The sequence below is a fragment of the Manacus candei genome, unplaced genomic scaffold (assembly GCF_025592945.1).
Source record: "Manacus candei isolate 608988 ecotype Guabito, Panama unplaced genomic scaffold, ASM2559294v1 h1tg000046l, whole genome shotgun sequence".
Lineage (NCBI taxonomy): Eukaryota > Metazoa > Chordata > Aves > Passeriformes > Pipridae > Manacus > Manacus candei.
The window spans coordinates 1,572,345-1,590,438 of record NW_026138094.1 but is presented as its reverse complement, the minus strand read 5'-3'; the positions used below and the strand labels follow the sequence as shown (position 1 = coordinate 1,590,438).

Below are 18,094 nucleotides of genomic sequence, written 5' to 3'. Positions count from 1 at the left end.
TTTTTGAGAAAAAAATACCAGCACTTCATTCCTGAACAGAGGAGTGTGGATCACACGCTCATCTCCTGTAACACTGGCCAGGAGGAGAAGGTGAGCATTCCGTCACTTTTATGTGAAGAGGGATGTTTTGATGAGACCAAGGCTATGGTTGGAGAACAGCTCTCCCTTCCATGGAGCTCTCAGCATTTCACATGGTGTCACAGCCTGTAAGTTGATCTGAAACTTTCCATTGAACAGAAACAACCTTGATTGCATCACAGTCAGCTCAGTGTCCTACAAATGTCACTTGACAACAGATGTCACCTGCCTTTTCAGTAGAATGACATCATGATGTGTGTGACTGGCTGGCCAGCAGGCCGGGCACACAGCCACGTTTCCCACCACTGGCAGCAGTGTTGGATCAGCATGTGAGTCCCACATGGACCAGTGCTAGCCACAGCCCTCAGCGCTCACCCACAACAGCTCTAGCTCAGAGTAAGAGAAGCTTTCATGTAAAAACTGCTCAAGCCAGCAGGCAGCATGAGTTCCTGCACTTCACACAGGGCTCCTGGCACAGCCAAGCCAACTCCCAAGACACAGGATGGAAGTTTCAATGATCACGTCATGTCTCAGCTATAGTCAATATGCTCAGCAGTTGTTCAAAGCCCCAAGGCAGGCACTCAAGACTTATCTTCTGCACATGTCCCTGCTGGCTTTCCCTGTGGCCAAAGGAAGGGAGTTCGGCACCTCCACCAGTCCCCAGGGCTCACCCCACCAGCCCCCAGCATCCCAGAACGCAAGGGGGTTCAGCTCCTATGGACATCCCTGGCATGAGGCCAGTCAGGACTTTCCAGGAATATCCAAAGTGTCCAGACTCAATGACTCTGGAGTAGTGACAGGGCAGAGACAGGACACTCCCTACCTATCCTGGATACTTCCCAGTTGCCAACCCACAGGTTTCAAGGCTGACCAGGACCCCAAACCTCCTCCTTGCACCAGCCAGAGATGCTGGCAGCCCATAGCAATGCCTAAGCCCAGCTTACTCCCGTTCCTATGAAGGTCCTATAGCAGGAGTGAAAGTCTAGTAGCAGAGACATATCAGCAGGAATTCACCCAGGTTTTGGCCAATCCAAAATGCCTTTTTTCCAGAAAAGCAGCGTATGCCAAATCTCATGTACTGCTTTGGTTCCTCTGCCCCAATCTGCCCTTCTGCAACACTCTCTGTCCACATCCCTTGCTTGTGGGGCTCCCCAGTGTCCTCTGGCCCCTGGTCCTCTGGAGGGATTTAGCCCACTGGGACCAGACAGGGTTGGGAAAATAGTCTCAGAGAAGTTTTCCTTTCTTGCTCTCCTCCATGAGCAGCAGCCATCCCCATGGCCCAAACACCTCCACAGACCGGATTTTACTCTATTATTTTCCTCCCTCACTGAGGTCTTTTGCTCTGCACTGTCCCAGCACCCCCTCTATCCATCCTCACTGCCCCTGCATCTCCCACATGCTTTGCTGCCTCATTCTGCTCCCACTGCTGCCACCAGCAGCTTTGGCTTTCCGTTGGGTAGTGCCTTGTTCCTCCTCATCTGCAGGAAGCCAAGCCACGACTTTCTCCCAAAGCCCTTCCTGCATGGTTCTCCATCCTTACCTCTTGCCACAGCCTGTTTTTTGCTGCTGCTCTGACCACCCCCAAAACAGTTTCTAGAGATGTGCCCTCAGGTACTTGAGGCTGAAGAAAATGAGCCCTAAACTGGGAACTGGAGAGAGAAAGTCATGAGAGTATTCCGGTGATGGGATCATCAGGGATTGATACTGTTGCTTATATTTTCCATAAAATATTAGCTACTGGCTATACTTGGCAGCAGGACCTTGGGCTGAATGAGCCTGTGATGGATTCTTTCTGCTCCAGGGGTGATGAAAAAAACAATTTCCATGCAAAGCTCACATTTTGCCAAGAGCAATCCAACCCTTCCCAAAGGCTGTTCCACAAGCAAGTCCTTCGGGAGGCCCCCACGGTCTGTACCGCAGGGAGCCGGCGGGTTGATTTTCCTAATACCCTACGGGCAGCTATCACAGCCCAGCCCTTCATTCCGGGAACTGCCAGCAGATCGTTTCCGAGAAGCCCTGTGATGTCCCCCCGTGGCCTCTGCAGCTGATTTCCATTCCCAGCTGACATCTGCCGGAAAGAACTGTGCTTTCCATAACTGTGCAGTGCCTCGAGGAAAGGCTTTTCCTCCTGCTAAGCCTAAAGTCCGTTTGACCTGTAGCACTTGTGTCCTTGAGGATACCTGCTCCCTCCGAGGGGCTACAGCCGTGCCAGCCCAGTGCAGGCAGGGAGGGACCAGCTCCCACTGCACGCTCCCGTCCTGCAGCCAAGAGGAGCTGCAGGCAAGTGCGGGCTAGAAGTCTGCAGGCAGAGGGATGCTGAAAGGCTTCCCACCTCCCACGTAGGGACAGTGGCCCCAGCTGCCTGTCCAAACACCATCCATCCCTCCCCAGAGGCTGTAACCTGAGCCAAGCAGGGGATGGAGAGATGCCTGTGCAGGGACGGGGCTCCCTGGCATGGGGAGGGGAGCTGCTGCTGACGCTGCAGGCATCCATCTTCCGGCTGCTGAGTGAATGAACTCCCCCGGTCGGGGTGTGGGGGGGGGAGGCGGAAAGAGGGCAGGCATCACTCCTGGCACATCCCCTGAAACCACAGCACGGGGTGGAGCCGAGGGCTCCATCGGTGGGCACTGCCATACTGCAGGGCACCAGATGCCCACCCTTAGCATGAGACACCCTGAGCATAAATCAGCACTCGTCCTTCAAAAATCTGCCACTGCTGCAGACCCCCGTGCAGATGGTGCCGGAGGGATTTGCCAGCTGCTCGTCCCCTGCCTGCCCCAGCCCGAGCCCTGCTGCTGCAGACGGAGCGGTGCCGGGTGCTCCGGGGAGGAGATCAGGCATCCCCCGCACATCTTCGGGCCTAGCAAAAGCCTTTAGGGAAGCGTGACTTCCAGCAGCATTGCTCCAGCCATCACAGGATCCAGGAGACTTTTCAGAGCAAGGATTTTTTTTTTCATGGAGATTGCCAGGTTTAGATCAAACATTCTCTTTCTGAAAGCTGTTAAAATCTGAGAAGTCTTCAAAGCTTTGGTGACCGTATCCAAAACAGTTCTTAAAATATCTATCCAAAACAGTTCTTAACATATCTATCCAAAACAGTTCTTAATATATCTATCCAAAATCACCCAGAGCAGCTCTGTTTAAAGTAACTTTTCTTTTGATTTTTTGGGGGCAGGAAAGTGGGGAGTGTTAAGTCTTCTGAAATGAAGGTGGTAAGATTTTAGAACCATTACACGTAATCACCACAGTTTCCTGTTTCTGCTCTACACAAGCTACGTGGAGTAGGAATTTCAGGCAGTTTGGGGAATAAAATTCATGGTAAGATCTCATTCTTTCTGGCTTCATGGATTTAAACCTCCCCAGCACCTGAAGACAAAGTTTCTAGCAATGCTGGCAGGAGGGACAGATACAAAGGGCAGTAGCTTGCCATGGCACCAGCCTGTGGGCAGTGCTCATTCTCCATCTTTCTCTTGTCCTGGCTGCCCCAAACCCAAACATCCTCATCTCCCAGTAGCCTGCTCTCTGCTCTTGTACTCACTACCCCACTTCCAAACCCCTCCTGCATTTCTCCAGACATCCTTCATCCAAGCACTTCACTCTCATCTTTCAAACACTTCCCTCAGAGGACCACCACAGATGCAACAAGTTAAGCTCCTTTATCCTTAAAATCCTCTTCCACTAAGTCTGTGACTGCCTACTCACCTTACCCCAGTGCTCTTCCCCTCTGTACTCATAATAAAACCATGGAGGCACTGATGGGCTTGAACCCCTGAGCTGATGATTTGGGAAGCCAGGTCACAGGGGTTGAACTTGCCTAAGGAGGGTCGAAACAGCACTGAAGAGGCAGCTCTACAACAGTGGGCTGGCACTGACATATGATGGTCTTGGCTGGATCCAGCCATCACCTCTCCTGGTTGGACTCATTCCCTAACAAGGCAGCCACAAACCCAGGTACCTTCATCCAAGCCTCCCCATTTCATCAGCCAACATCCCTCCTTCCCAGCCAACGCTATATAGAAATGGCTGAAAAGCTGGAAAATCCTTGTAGCTCCACTAAGAGCCACTCTGAAGAGAGAAGCCCAATATCCACTCACTGGGAAGGATCTGTGATGGCACTCGAGGTCCCAAAGTCCAGACATACCCACCAAGGAAAACACTTGGTGCAGAGACATGGGGTGAAGCTGCACAGTAAATGGAAATGTTCCATTTTTCACACCTCTCAGAGAACAAACGATGAACTAATTTTGTCTAAAAAAAGAAAACATGTCATAACTGATGCAGGATTTGACCCAAAACAATCAAATCAGATGTAGTAGGGACACCAGCAGCAGGCAGAACTAGGCAACAGCAGGAAAGGAGGGTTTGTGCCACCTCCTGAGAGCATTAGGAACCCGCCTCTGCCTGACCTGCTTTTTCCTTGCCTGCACCACTCAGCACATTCTGGAGATTGGCTCCTCAAACACTTGCATCTTTCTGCCTTCCTAGGACATGCCCAGTCCTAGTCCAAGTGTTCCCTGATGTGGGACTGCCCTGTAACTCTCATTCTTAGTCAAGAAGCAGCAAAAAAAGTTAAGGTATCATTGTAGGTCACATATCCATATTTGTGTCTTGAGCGTCAAAACAGGAGCAGCTGACTGTCTGCCCTTTGCCTCCACCAAAGTGTCCCTGGACTCCAGCCACAGTGCTGGGACTGAACTGGTTCCACTCTGGTCACTGGCCAGGGATGCCACTGCCACTTCCTTTCTCCCAGTAACATCTCCCAGTGGATCGCAAACATCACGGCAGGGTGAGATACCTGAGCTACTGACCAGACCCTGCAGTCAAGAGGAAGCATCCCATCTCCTGCCCCTCTTTCCCAAAGAGATCCTGAGCTCCTAAAGCAGCCCATAGGACCATGTGCAGGAGTTGCCCATATGTCCAGGCTGATTTTAAGAACATTTCCACGAAAATTCCTAGTTTTACAGGTTTATTAATTGAAGTGCATAAAGACATCCCCCAGCCTAGTTTACCAAACAAAAATACCACGATACATGCTGAAGAGACTCATTGACCATTGAGTAGAAAATGAAGCCAGTATCAGGTCAAGTTTTCCACCTGGTGCAAGTCACTAGAAACAGATGGAGCTCACTGGAGTGACCCATCAACTTCAAGGTGCAGCTAGTAAAGATTTAAGCCAGTGAGGGAAGCCAGGACTATTACTCTGGATTTCCCAACATATCTAAACATTTTCCCACCTCTGACACTTGCAGAATGGTGAGTTCCATGGTACTGCACAATATGTCAAACTTCTGCTTTCAGAAAGCTTTAACTGGGAAGAGCCCTTCTAATGAATCCCCAAACAGCATGGTTTGGAGACATCTCCCTAGCACAGCCCTCGAGCAAGAGGGGGTCTGCTGAAGTTAAGCCTCAATAACATCAATATATCAGTTGTACCCCTGCAAGTTCAGAAAGTCAGACCTGCAGAACAAGGGAAGCTGTGCGAGAAAAGCCAAGAATTCAAAGCCAGCAGCTCTCAGAGGGCTCAGGTTGTGCTTCCTGGTGCACAGCTTACTTCCAGCATGTTTCTAATGGCAAACTAGATTTCCTTAGGAAATCCTTGGTCTTGTGCCTAAGAGGCTCACTGGAGAAGGATACTCTCCTTCTAAAATTTACAAACTTGTTTAATGTCTCTCACTGAGTAACATGTCACAGAATAATTAACATAGACGAGGTCAGGAAGGACCACAGGTACATACCACAGAGAGCAGAGGTTTTAGAGCATCAATACTTAAAGAACAACATCTCATCAGCAAAGGAGCCCCTTGCCTCTACACCAATGCACTGCCATGCCACATCACCACAATTTCTTAGCAGCAGTCCTCTTTTTCAGCCTCTCCCTCCTCCTCCTCTTTTTTGGCTTAACCCCTTCCTGCCCAAAAGGAGCAGCTTTTATTTCAGATGTTGACAGACACAAAAGTTTATCACTGATACAAACGCTCTAACCATCTACAGCCAGCAAAGACAGACAAAGTCGGCTCCAGTACAATAGCCTTAGTCTTCAAAACTGCACATTCCTGAGTTAAGGTGTCCAGGATTAGAGAGGAAGCGAGATTAGGACAATAAAATGTAGCTGGTCCAAGAAGTAACCAGCATATTCCATTTTCTGGCCTTTCATTTGCCTTGTCTGAGATGTTAGCTTATGTCTTTGCCTCTTTACACTCTCAGGTGTTTCCCCCCTCCCTTAAGTTAAAGCTAAAATCATCATGCAATTGCCAAATCTCTTACTTAGCAGTCTGACAACAGTGGGCTTGTTATCCTTGTTACCACTTGCTGCAGAGTTTAACTAGTGCAAGTCCAGCAGATGAGGCAGGACCAGGTTATTCACTGAAGACACTGTTACCTGTCACTATGCACGTGAATTTAGCATCAGAGTCCTCGGACACAGAACGGGATTTGATAGTGGTTTCAAATAGTGGCTGTGTTTCCTCCGTCAGCTGAGAAATGATTGCGCAGAAGGTGCTCCTGGAAGATTCAAGAAGCATTTCTTAGAGATCAAAGCACCAGAAAAATCAAAGGGTCTGCTTTCTGTCTCATCTCAGCAGCCTTTGTTCTTGTTGTACGTGCCCTCTTCCCTCCCATCATCCCTACACTTGCTCATAAGTCCAGTCCAGTGTCAGAGCATTTGACTGATTTCTCCCTCCTAAGATGACTGGCAATTTAAAGTGTCATTTGGGAGACATTCCCTTTGTCTTAGCCCTTATGGCTATCGGGGCAATGAATGTCAAGAACCATTTTAGTTCTTTATTACAACAAAACATCTCTTTGGCCAGTCAGCAGGCTCAGGGCCAGACCTAACAAAGTAATTTCTGAACCGTCAGTGTTTCAAGTGCTGTTCTGTTCACTGGGATTTTTCTTTATTTCTGAAGAATTCTTATGTCATTTTAGGCCAAGTGTGAACTGAATACATATCAAGAACACAGCAGCTGTCTGAGAATTAAGAAAAGCTGGCAGTTGTGGGATAGCTCACTGAAGGAGACTGAGCCTGGCTGGCAGCTTTCTGTGCTCAGGAATTAGCTGGGAAGCTGGCATCCATTTGCTGCCTAACCTCTCACTGCTGCAGGTAGGACTCACAGTCCCTACTCCTTGAGCTCAGGCACTGACCTCAAAGTTTAGGCTGGGATACCCAAATAGCCAGAACTATCCAATCAGTGCAATCTGTGAAGCTCCATAGTGGGCCTTGAATTTCCCAGATATTTCAGCACTGTTCAATGAGAGCAATAAATCACTGTATTCATCCAGCATTGCCAACCCTGCTAAAGCATCACCAAGGGAGGTCCCAGAAGATCTGGGCTTTCTTAAATAAATTCCAGCTTGGGTCTTCATTCAGATAATGCTCTGAGACTCTTGGAAACTAAGAACTTCTTATTTAATTTTTCCCTCTGCAATTAAAACACTACATGTTTACAGTAGGAGAGGGGACCCCATGGTCTCAAGCAAAAGGATCTTGGCAGAAACAGCAGATATTACAAGAGAACTGTAGCTGGCAGCTCTATTTATATAATTTTTAGCAGTGAAAGACATTCCTTAAACAAGTGATCAGCTTCTAGAGACATGCAAGGGGTGGAACAACCCCCCAAACCACTCCTGACACAGCTCCACCACGAGCAGAAGGGCTCAGAGCACGTGGTGGGGGCTCCACGAGGAGGACCCCGGCCTCACAAGCAGCCCTTGGCTTGCAGGCAGGATGCTGGTGCTGCTGCTACTCATGCTCTACCTGCTAAAGAAGCAAACTTGTTGAGAAAAAACCAGAAAACCCCACATTTAGCGTGAACCAGCAAGGGCAGGTGCACTGACAGGGACTGAGCAGACATGGCTGAAGGTGTCAGGAGAGCTCCAGGCACAGCAACTGCCTGTTCCATCCACCCTGAAAACTTACCTGGAGGCTGCAGTGTCATGATTTTCACTCTGACTTCCTGCTAGAATGGGTTTGTAAGAGACACAGGGAGATGAATCCCTGAGTAACAAACCACTGGAATGCAGCTGGAGTCTCACCCAACTCCCAGGCACCTTGTGCTGGGTAAGGGACAGGGGAAGCTCAGGCTGTTGCAAACCTGACTCATCTACTGTATGAAGGTTATAAGCACTGTCTGTATCCAAACATACGTGTGGGATGGGGTAAAAAAACAGATTCCACTGCTCAGATTCTTTTCTGTGGAAACCAATGGTCCACAGGACACTGGTCCTGGTAAGCAACTCTTCACACAGTTGTGGGGCCAGGAAAGGGCTGTGGGAGTCAAAAGCTGTTTCAAACCAGAGAAACCTTCCCAAAGTCCAACCCCAAGAGAAAAAAATGCCCAAATGCCCATTTCCACAGAGCAAGGCAGACAATCCAATACCAAGGCAGTTACTGGTAGGGTTTTGATTATCCCTTCAAAATACAGACCCCCAGTCCCATACCAGTAAATGCCTTTTAGATCCACATAAAGGAACTTCCCAAGCATCAATGAAATTTCATACCCCAGCAGGAGAGCAACTGGGTCAGCATCTTAAAAATCAAGTGATGCACACACACACAGTGACACTCAGGACCCAGTTTAATCCCAGCACCACGCCACCAGCAGGCAGCACCAGGAATAAGTCTGGTCCACTCAGTGCAAATCCCACAACCAAGTGAAATACAGCAAAGGCTACTGAATGGTTTAGGAAAGCAGCGTGGCCAGGAGCTGGGGGCTCCACAGGCTCAGCAGACGAATCAGAGACTTGCCCAATGACACTTGGCAGGAAGCCTGGAAGGTCTATTGAGTCTTTCAAAGAAACCATTGTGTTGGCCACAGGGGTTTTGGATGCTGGGCACTGTGGGGCTCTCAGCTGACTCATTCCAGCTGCAAAGAGGCTTGTCCAATTCAAATTGCTTTCTAAACGAGTAATTCAGAGTATTCAAGGAATTCGACACAAAGCACCAGCTGCTTTTCCTCCGGGCCTTCCTGGAGCTGCATCCTTGGGGCAGAAAAAGCCCTGGAGACTAGGAAGGAACCCTAGCAATTCAGTAGCCTTTTCACATTAAAGAGGGATTTCCATACAAAAGCCTGCTGGAGAAGGAGATTCCAGAAGTGTATTCCTCTTCATCATGATTTTCTTTTTCTGACTTTTTGGTTAGCAATCCCACAGCTACAGGGGTGTTCAGGAGAGGCCTTTCCCTCCACAGTCATTCCTCTACCTGCCGTTGCAGCACACCAGCAATGCAAGTGCATTTCCAAATGTGTTCTTTTGCCAAAGGCAAAGTACAGCTGTACAAGTGCATTTTGGGGCAGAGTCCAAGTGAATGAGGATACTCACAACAGTGGTGGGGGATGGGGGAAGAAAATCTCTTTCCTAAAAGTCTCAGGGCAGGCATATCCAATTTTTAATGTCTCTGTATGGAAGTCTCACTTTAATATCAAGAAGTAGCTGAACACCCAACCTTTGGCTAAAAAAGAGGAATATTTCTTGCACCTTAATACAGAAATTACAATGAACATTCATTTTTCTGTCTGCAGTTCAAGAAAGTATTAGGGATCCAGTCATGCAGAATGAGGCTGTTAGATCACTTCAGGTCTCTCGACTGATTAATTAATTAGTACCAAAGCACTACAGGTTAGTCATGTGCAGGCAGATTCAGAAAAGTGTTTGGTCAGAACAGTTTAATGCAACGCAGTTTTACCTTCCTAAACTGGAGGGACAGAATCTGCTGCTTGATAAGCTAAGCAAAAAACAGCATAAAAACCATTAGAGAGAGAAGCATGGAAAGGAGCTGAAATAAACAAACCGTTACAGAGACGTATTAATGATGAGTCGTTTTGCAGAGGTCAGAGTTCCTATTTAAAGAAGGTACAGCTGCCTTAGGCTGCCTGCCAGGACGAGCAAGCCACATTGTGAATTGAAATCAAAGGCTGTAAAAATGAAATGGTCGTTAACCGCAGAGAACCAGTGTCAGGACGTTTATACAAGTAGGTTTCTGAGAAGCAGCACCTTGAGCCTTCCATGCACCAGCGTTGTGCTCAAAGCAGGCAACTCCCCCCGGGGAGGTGTCCAATTAAACAGCAGGAGGGAGTCTGGACTGGGACCCCCCCCCCTTCTCTGATGGCAAGCAGGTGGCCTGAGCTGGGTGCCCTCTGTGCTTCCAAGGACAGCTCCTGGGAGAAGCTGATAGCTCCCTAGTCACTACGCATGGCTTTCCAGCCTGCCAATCAAATCACTAAGGTCTGGCAAAACATTAAAATAAAATAACAGAAGGAGATTTTACAAGAATCTACACGTTTTGCTTTCTTTGCAGGAGCATGTTGTAACATTAACCGATTCAGGGAACAAAATCAAACATCCGAGTCCTGCACAAAGGACAGTTGGATGATCTACTTACCAGTGGTCACCAGCTCTCTGGAGGGAGTGTCTTCAAGGACTCATGTCCTAGCCAAAAGGCCTCACTGCCGGATTGTGACAGTGTGACAACCTCTGCGCATTGACATGCAGCAGTCAGAAGCAGTTCCTCAGGCCCTGAGCTCACCCACGTGGCAATCAAAAGTCTAAAACTAACCAGGGACTGACTAGTCAACAGCAAGTAAGCTCAGGGATTTAATTGCACTGAGATACATAGTTGTGCCTATGCAACAGCCTCACCATGTAGCCTCAGAAATGACTGCAGCGCAGATATCCCCTCTGGGATGTAGGATACCAGACTCCCACATCCGTCCATGCAGACAGATCAAACCTTCTCAGCTTCTGCTCTGAAGACCAGTGAACCACCAAACTTCAGTGCTCTATGAAGGTGCTAGAGAAGACAGCAGGAAGAACCACCTGAAGGTCCACCTGAAGGTGCACCTCTTCAGGTCTCCTACCCAAATGTGCGAGTCCCAGTCACGTGGAAGTCAGCAGGACTCCAAGTCTTGCCCTAAAAATGACGACAGAGAGACTCTGAAAAGTGCTTCTGCCAACTGTATGTTCCACGGGTGGAGGCAGAACCTTTACATGAGTAGAAGAAAAAAAGTTCAGCTCGGAGGCCTGACGCTTTACACAAATCATTGCACATTTACACCAGGGAAAAAAACCCTGAAGGGCTCACTGACTCTTCTCCTTCAGGAGAGCAAAGACAGTAGAAGTTTTAGACAGCTGCTCAGGAGCAGCTTTAACCCAGCAAACATGGGTAGCAGTGGCTTCACCCTCTCCACCCCCAGCTACACAATCCTGATCCCTTCCCAGTGCCAACTGTTGTTCATGAAGCCAGAGGATGCCAGAGATTGGGCATTATCCAGCTGGGAAAATCAAACATTAACCATAACAGGTTGATCATCACGATCATCACACACAATCCATCTTTCGTGTGCTGTGTTGGCCCATGGGAGAAGTCAGACAGAAGAGCTTTGTCTGTCCAGCTGAGCTCCACCACCTGTGACATCCCTGTGAGCTCCATGTCCTTTCTGGCACTGCCAGGCACACCTTTGCATTACCTGCTTTACTGATCACCACTTCACCTTGTCCTCATCACTCACAGACACCCTCAGAGCTCAAACTGCACCTTTTGTTGCTCTCACCCTGTCCTGACCTCCCAGGGATCCAGCTTCCTCCTCCCCATGCTCCTCCCAAGCACTACCACTGCAGGTGATCCCATGGACAGATTCATCCTTGTGCTCTGGGATGCCCCCAGGCAGCTCTGTCTGGCTGGAAACACAACTCATGGGCTTAAACTGTCTCAACCACCAACTTCTCAACTGTAAATGAACACCAAATCATTTTGCTTACCACTGCAAGGGAAAAACATCCTCTTGCCCTCCAGGAATACTAAGGACCTGGGCATCCCTTGAGGGAAGATCCCAAAATCCCTGCTGGAAAATGCTAGTGTAGGCAGAAGTGTGGTTTTAATCATCATTTCTTGCATAAGACAAATGGGGATGTGTCTTGGCTTAGATGTAAAGAAAAGAGGAGTCAGAAGGAAGGGTGTCAGTGCCATGAACCCCTTGTGCTCATGCATGTGATCAAACACTGAGCATTGACAGTGCTTTTTTTTTAATCCCCAGTGTTAAGGCAACGTGGGCTTTATTCACTTCACATCCTCAGACAACGCTGAACGCTGGACTGAGGGTCTCTTGAGGAGCTTTGATATTATCAGAAGAAAAAGGCCATGATGTATTAACTGAAGTTTAACCTCAATATGCTAAATTTGCTTTTCAGACTAGAGTTTTAAACCCCGAGAGAGGAAGATCAAACCGTGGATGCTGCAGCCAGCACAGCCCTGCCTGCAGGCAGCTGGTGCTTCACTTCAATTACGTTCCAGCATATCCATATAGAGCTGCAACAGCACAACTACATCAGACTCTGAACCCAATCTACTCACCTGGAAACCCCAGTGTGCCTGGTCTGATCCTTGCTGGGACTGGGCTGTTTGTGCCCTGGGCTCCCCAGGGACTTATTAGCACAAACAGCACAGGGCTCTGCTAACGAAATGCAGCATCAGCAGTGGATGTGTCTCCCTCGAGCAAGCTCAGGGCCATTACAGTTACTGGATGAATGTAAACGCTTATGTTATCCTGAGGAACACATCTAAAGTGGTGAATCAGTCTCAAGTATAGGGCTTCTTTCTACTGGAGAAGTGGAGTTCAAAGAGGTCTGCTCTAGGCATGTCCAGCATCAGTGGGAGGAGGCCAGCTCGGGCACACCTCACATCCATGAAATGAAGCTCAGCTTTTTATAAGCTAGTTCTGAAAATACAAGTTTGTTTATTAACAGCTGGACACAGAATTATACTCCTCTAGCACATACCTTCTACCAGTCTCAGTTCTTCTTTAAATTCTGTTGTATCAGAGGCTTTCAAATTCCTTCAGCCATTTATCATACTCTTAAATGTTTTAGCCCTTCAACTACCCATAATTTCCTTTGGAAGTGAAGACAGCCTTCCCCGTTTTTAGGCACTTGCCAAATTTCAGTTTTGCACGGGCAGGAGGCAGAACTGTCAACACCACTCACTTTTTTTAACCACTCAAGTTGATGGCCTGGTCTGGTACACCACCTCACTGGCACTGAAAAGTTAACTGCTTGAAAAACATAGATGTTCAACCTGACACTTTTCTAACCCTCTCATGCAATCACTCCATGAAATTGCCCTCTTTCAGTATTTCTTCTCCCCGAGATAAAGAAATCTCTCTCCTTCCAGCTCATTCCTCACACAGAAGTCAACAAGAGCTCAGGAGACCCTGAAATAGGCTTAACAGTGGCTCCATCCTCATATGGACAAGCACCTGGACTTGAGCTGCTTGAACTGCAGCAGTCATCAATATTTTTTCTGTGCTTCTCCACAGCATGAAAATTGAGCCACACAAGCTGCTCAGTGCAGGAAGGAAACAGCTAAATGAGTCCATGACAGCAAAGCAGAGAGCTCTGAGTTATGTTTTGAGGGAAGAAGCATTGCACTAAAGCTCCTCGGGAAGCCCACAGGGAGCAGGGCAGCCTGTCCATCCCGGGAGCTGGACAGAGGGACAGCCCTGGCAATCCCCTTGCTGACTCTCTGACCCGTGACATTATTTGGCATGTTTTGCACATGTAGACTTCCAAGTATAAGGTTTCCTATGAACTTGTCTGCCTCCAAGGTTAATACTACTTGAAACAAATACAAGCCACTCCGAATACTGCCTCAGCTGTCGGCAGCAAACCCTTTTCAACATTTAAAATCCAATAATGAGGCTTTCATGTACATATGGTTATGCTTAGGCCGCTTTTCTGCCGCTCCTTATCAAGCACTCCATGCACACACAGAAGGAGTGTGCTGGTGTTCATATACCATGGCAGCAGCTATCAGCAGTCCCTGATAAAGCAGCTGTGAGGGCTGTGTTGCTGTACAAGACACATTGTTATTTCAGATTGGAAAATGGATGTATTGAGTCTTTGCTTGTCAAGGTCACAGACCAAATCGATGTCAGAACTGCAGAAATATGGCATTTTTTTATGCAGGTAATTTACTTTGTGCTGAGATGAACATAGACTTGTGTGTAACAATTGAGAGTTAGATTTCATTAACAGAGAAGGTGGAGAACAATAAATTAAGTTACACATTCCTGTATCAGCCTCTGTAATGCTCTGAAGATGGCTCAGATCTGTGTATTTTAACTCTGAATTATTGCTGTTTCTATGGTCCAAATTAAACTTAGAAAGACACAGAGGAATAAGAAATGGCAAAAGAAAGTAAAGCAAATATTGGACAATGGGATGCCCAGGAAAGTTGACATCCTCCTGGCAGCTCACTGTGCATAGAAAAGAAGAAAAGTGAAAGTAAAATTGCCTGTAACAGCTCTTACTCCTTCCTCTTCCTTGGACCAGGTGATGCTGTGAAGTGTGAGACTGAGTCACTATAAGATAACAACCTCATTCACCCGAGAGTCTCCTCCCCTCCTTGAAACAGAGCGAGGGTAGAGAAGGTTTTAATTTCTGCTGGGAACTGCATCTGCTGTGGCATGGGAAATGCCTTGTTTGGAGAGGACCACACACTCCCCTGCACTCAATGAGACGGGATCTTTGGCCTGGAACATCTCCATTTATGAGGTTTCCAGGGAAGACCAAAGTTCTCACATGTGATATGCTCTGTATTTTAACAGTGACCCTGAAGGGCACTGCTTGTCCAGCCCGAGTTCCTCCAGCCTTGGTTATCACCTACACACTCATCTCTGCTTGGCTTTCTAGGGGATATATGGACAGGAGACTTTGGAAAAGGGGCTGAAAAATCCCCCTTTGGGACTGTTTGGGATTGTTATTCAGTGTCGTTACTCACTGCCAAGGAGCCCCACTCAAACCAGACACCACTATGCAAGTAATAACACCTATGGGAAACAGATGCCTCTGTCCTACAGATCACAGGGCTTGAAGCTGAATCACTGGCACCTTTACTTTTGCCTTTCCAGTGAGTACTGGCTGTTCCTCCTTTTAGAGTTTAGGACACTTCCATCCCACAAATCAAACTGACTGAATGCTCTCAGGTGCCTCAGCTGGCACCTTACCTGGGAGTTACACCATTCCTTGCCAAAGCAAGGTCACACAGGATGATACAGGTGCCCAGCTGCTGAAGAGGGAACTCCTCTGAACTAAACATGCTTTTCAGGAAACAAGTGCTCCTGAGTTTCCAGCACACTTTATTATAGCAACAATATCGAATGAAGGAGAAAGATCTATGTGCAAAGCAAGAGGGACAAGATTGGGAATGGTTTCCAGCCAGAAGAGCCAGGTGGCAAGGCTGTCTCCTGAGCTCAACTGCCACCCCAAACAGAGACAGTCATCCAAGAAAAGATCAGAGGCAATGTCACTACACTCTATAAATATCTGTGTGTGATGCAGCTATGACAGTAGAAAGATATATAAGCAAGGAGGCAATGCTCTAACGAGACCAAGGAGCAGACACCTGCAGGAGGCCAGAGGTGCACATCGCTGCCAGCAGAGGAGTTCACCTGGGACTCAGGTGAAGATTTTATATAAAATTGCATCTCTCTGCACAAGACACTCTGCAGCCTCACTAGTTCTTACAAAAAGGACACCTAAAGAGATGTCTTGGAGCTGTGGCTCTTAGCTGTGAATGCAGCTAAGGCAGACCATGGAAAGGACTGACAGCTCCTCCTCCCATTTTGTGAAATAATTACAGTCAAGTGCTTTGAGATATAAGAGGGTTTAAAAAAAAAACCAACACAAACAAAACAGCTACCCCAAAATAAAAAAGTCCTGTCAGCAGCCAGGGCAGAAGGCAAATCACCAATCTGCTCCTCATATTGTCCAATATCAGGTATGTTAAAAGACCAGCAAAGGAAAGCCAGTGATCTCTTGACACTGAATTGTCTGCTCACAGGAAAAATCCTTCCTAAATACCAGTTCCTGAGGGCACACAGCATAAACACCCTGAACACTCTGTCTAATAAAAGGATTTCTATTCTCTCTACAGTCATTTTCAACACCTCTATGCTTTTGGCCTCTGTAGCACCACCTCTGGCATATTCTACAAGCTAAAAAAAAGAAAAAGCATGTTCTGGTTTTCAAATTCATATCCTTCAATTTACACAACATCCCTTTCCTCCTGTAGGATTAGGGAGACCAAGTAAGATCATCCAAACTGCCCTCTACATATAATCCCAGAATTGTTTGGGTTGGAAGGGAACTTAAAGCTCATATTATTCCACCCCCTGCTGTGGGCAGGGACACCTTCCACTAGACCAGGTTGCTCCAAGCCCCATCCAACCTGGCCTTGAACACTTCAGGGATGGGGCAGCCACAGCTTCTCTGGGAAACCTGTGCCAGAGCCTCACCACCCTCACAGCCAAGAATTTCATCCTAATATCCCATCTAACCCTGCCCTCTGACAGTGGGAAGCCATACCCCCTTGGCCTGTCACTAAGACTTTGTAAACAGTCTCTCGCTATCTTTCCTGCAGGCTCTCTTCAGGTACTGGGAGGCCACAATTAGGTTACCCTGAAGCTTCTCTTCTCTGGCTGAACAATCCCAATTTTCTCAGCCTTTCCTCAGACCAGAGGGGCTCCATCCCTCTCATCTTTCTGTGGCCTCCTCTGGACTCACTCCAAAGAGTCCTTCCTTTTTGGAAGTCCTTCCTATGCTGAGACCCCAGAGCTGACTGAAGAATGTGTCCACGAGTCACCCCAGAAGCAGGGATTCCCAACTTCAGTTTCTTTTCCTAAAGATGCCTGCATGTACCTCTACCATGTCACTACACCTTCTACTGCTTTAAGAATAGGTGAAAAGAGCAGGCAAATATTTTTATTAAATACACTTTATAAATACATATAAAGACAGCAACAGAGAAGCCTGAAAGAAACCCGCACTTTCTTTAGACCAGAACATCCATTTTTGTTTTCTAACCACCACAGCAGCCTCCCACCACAATTCTGTGTCTGCATCACTTGTCCCATGCCTTTGTTAGCTCCAAACCCAAATCTGTTCTGTGTCAAAGAGAACTGCTCAATGTTATCTGCCGTTCAGCATGTTGCTCATCTTGCTTTTCAAGTTCTCCCAGGCAAGCTCTCCAGATGCTCCTGGATTTAATTAAACTCATAATTGCTTTCTGAAAGTCTCCTTGCTGCACCATTCCACTCACTTGCTTTCCATAATTGTTTTGATCCATTATTTAATTACAGGACAAAAAGAGCCACTTAATTCAACCCCTTACCCTACATCTTAGACAACAACAACAGTTTCCACACATCCTGGCTCCACACATCCTCACCCTCCTCACCACTTGTAGGGTTCCACAGGGAACAAGACTTTTATATGACTCTACCCTAACTCATCAGGGAAACTGGAAGTTGCCATGACAGGGAAAGGTCAGTTTTGCTATTTGGCAAATATTTATTCACCACTTCTTACAACAGAAGGGGCAGACAGTGGAGTTAACAGGCAAAACAAAATTGCCTTGCCACAGGCTTTGACAACCACAAACATAAACGGATTGGAAAACGGATTGGCCAATTTGTGGAAATTGAATGTGCTGCAGATTTGAGTGTGGCAGCACAGAGTCCCTTTGCCAGGATTAGGTTCCCATGGATGGGAATTGGGGTGCAGCCCTGGCAGCACCAGTCTGACAAGTTCAAGGAGTTCAGGGCTCAGAGCATTGCAGAAATGGGCTGGATTTACCATACATCAGCCACAGAGTCGATCCAGTCAGAAGACATCAGGTGCACTGCCCAGGAGACCAACATCACTCCATGCCTTCCTTAGCAGATGTAAGGAAAACTTCAGGGGATTTAGGGAACACTGGAGGTATTGCTTGCAGGATGGATGAACCCTCCTTTATGGTTAAACTGATTAAAGCTGCAATTCCAGCATAGTCAGGGGGAATATGCTCAAGTCAAGCTACAGGCAATCCAAACACCTTGAGATCTTCTTTATTAAATCCTCTCTGCCTGTAATCCACAGATTGGAGTCACTGGGCTCAGAGATTTTCCTGAGACTGCAGGTTGTGGACCCTGTATTGGCATTTGTTGGTGCTGAAGATGCCACTGTGTGCAGCCAGACCACAATTAGCTTG

General features: G+C 47.6%; 1 protein-coding gene across 4 annotated transcripts in view; it reads right to left on the bottom strand.

Moving 5' to 3' along the window:
- ALPK3 (alpha kinase 3) overlaps window positions 1-18,094 on the bottom strand; it is a 33,783-nt gene that overhangs the window by 14,046 nt on the left and 1,643 nt on the right. For 2 of the 4 annotated variants that reach the window (XM_051796363.1, XM_051796364.1), the window contains exons 2-3: window positions 9,758-9,796; window positions 6,458-6,579 (exon numbers count right to left, since the gene is read on the bottom strand). In XM_051796363.1, the coding sequence (XP_051652323.1) occupies window positions 6,458-6,579; window positions 9,758-9,796 (161 nt within the window). Of the gene's footprint in view, window positions 1-6,457; window positions 6,580-9,757; window positions 9,797-9,862; window positions 11,905-18,094 lie in introns of those variants that run through there. The other 2 variants (XM_051796366.1, XM_051796365.1) reach the window with 2 other exon arrangements.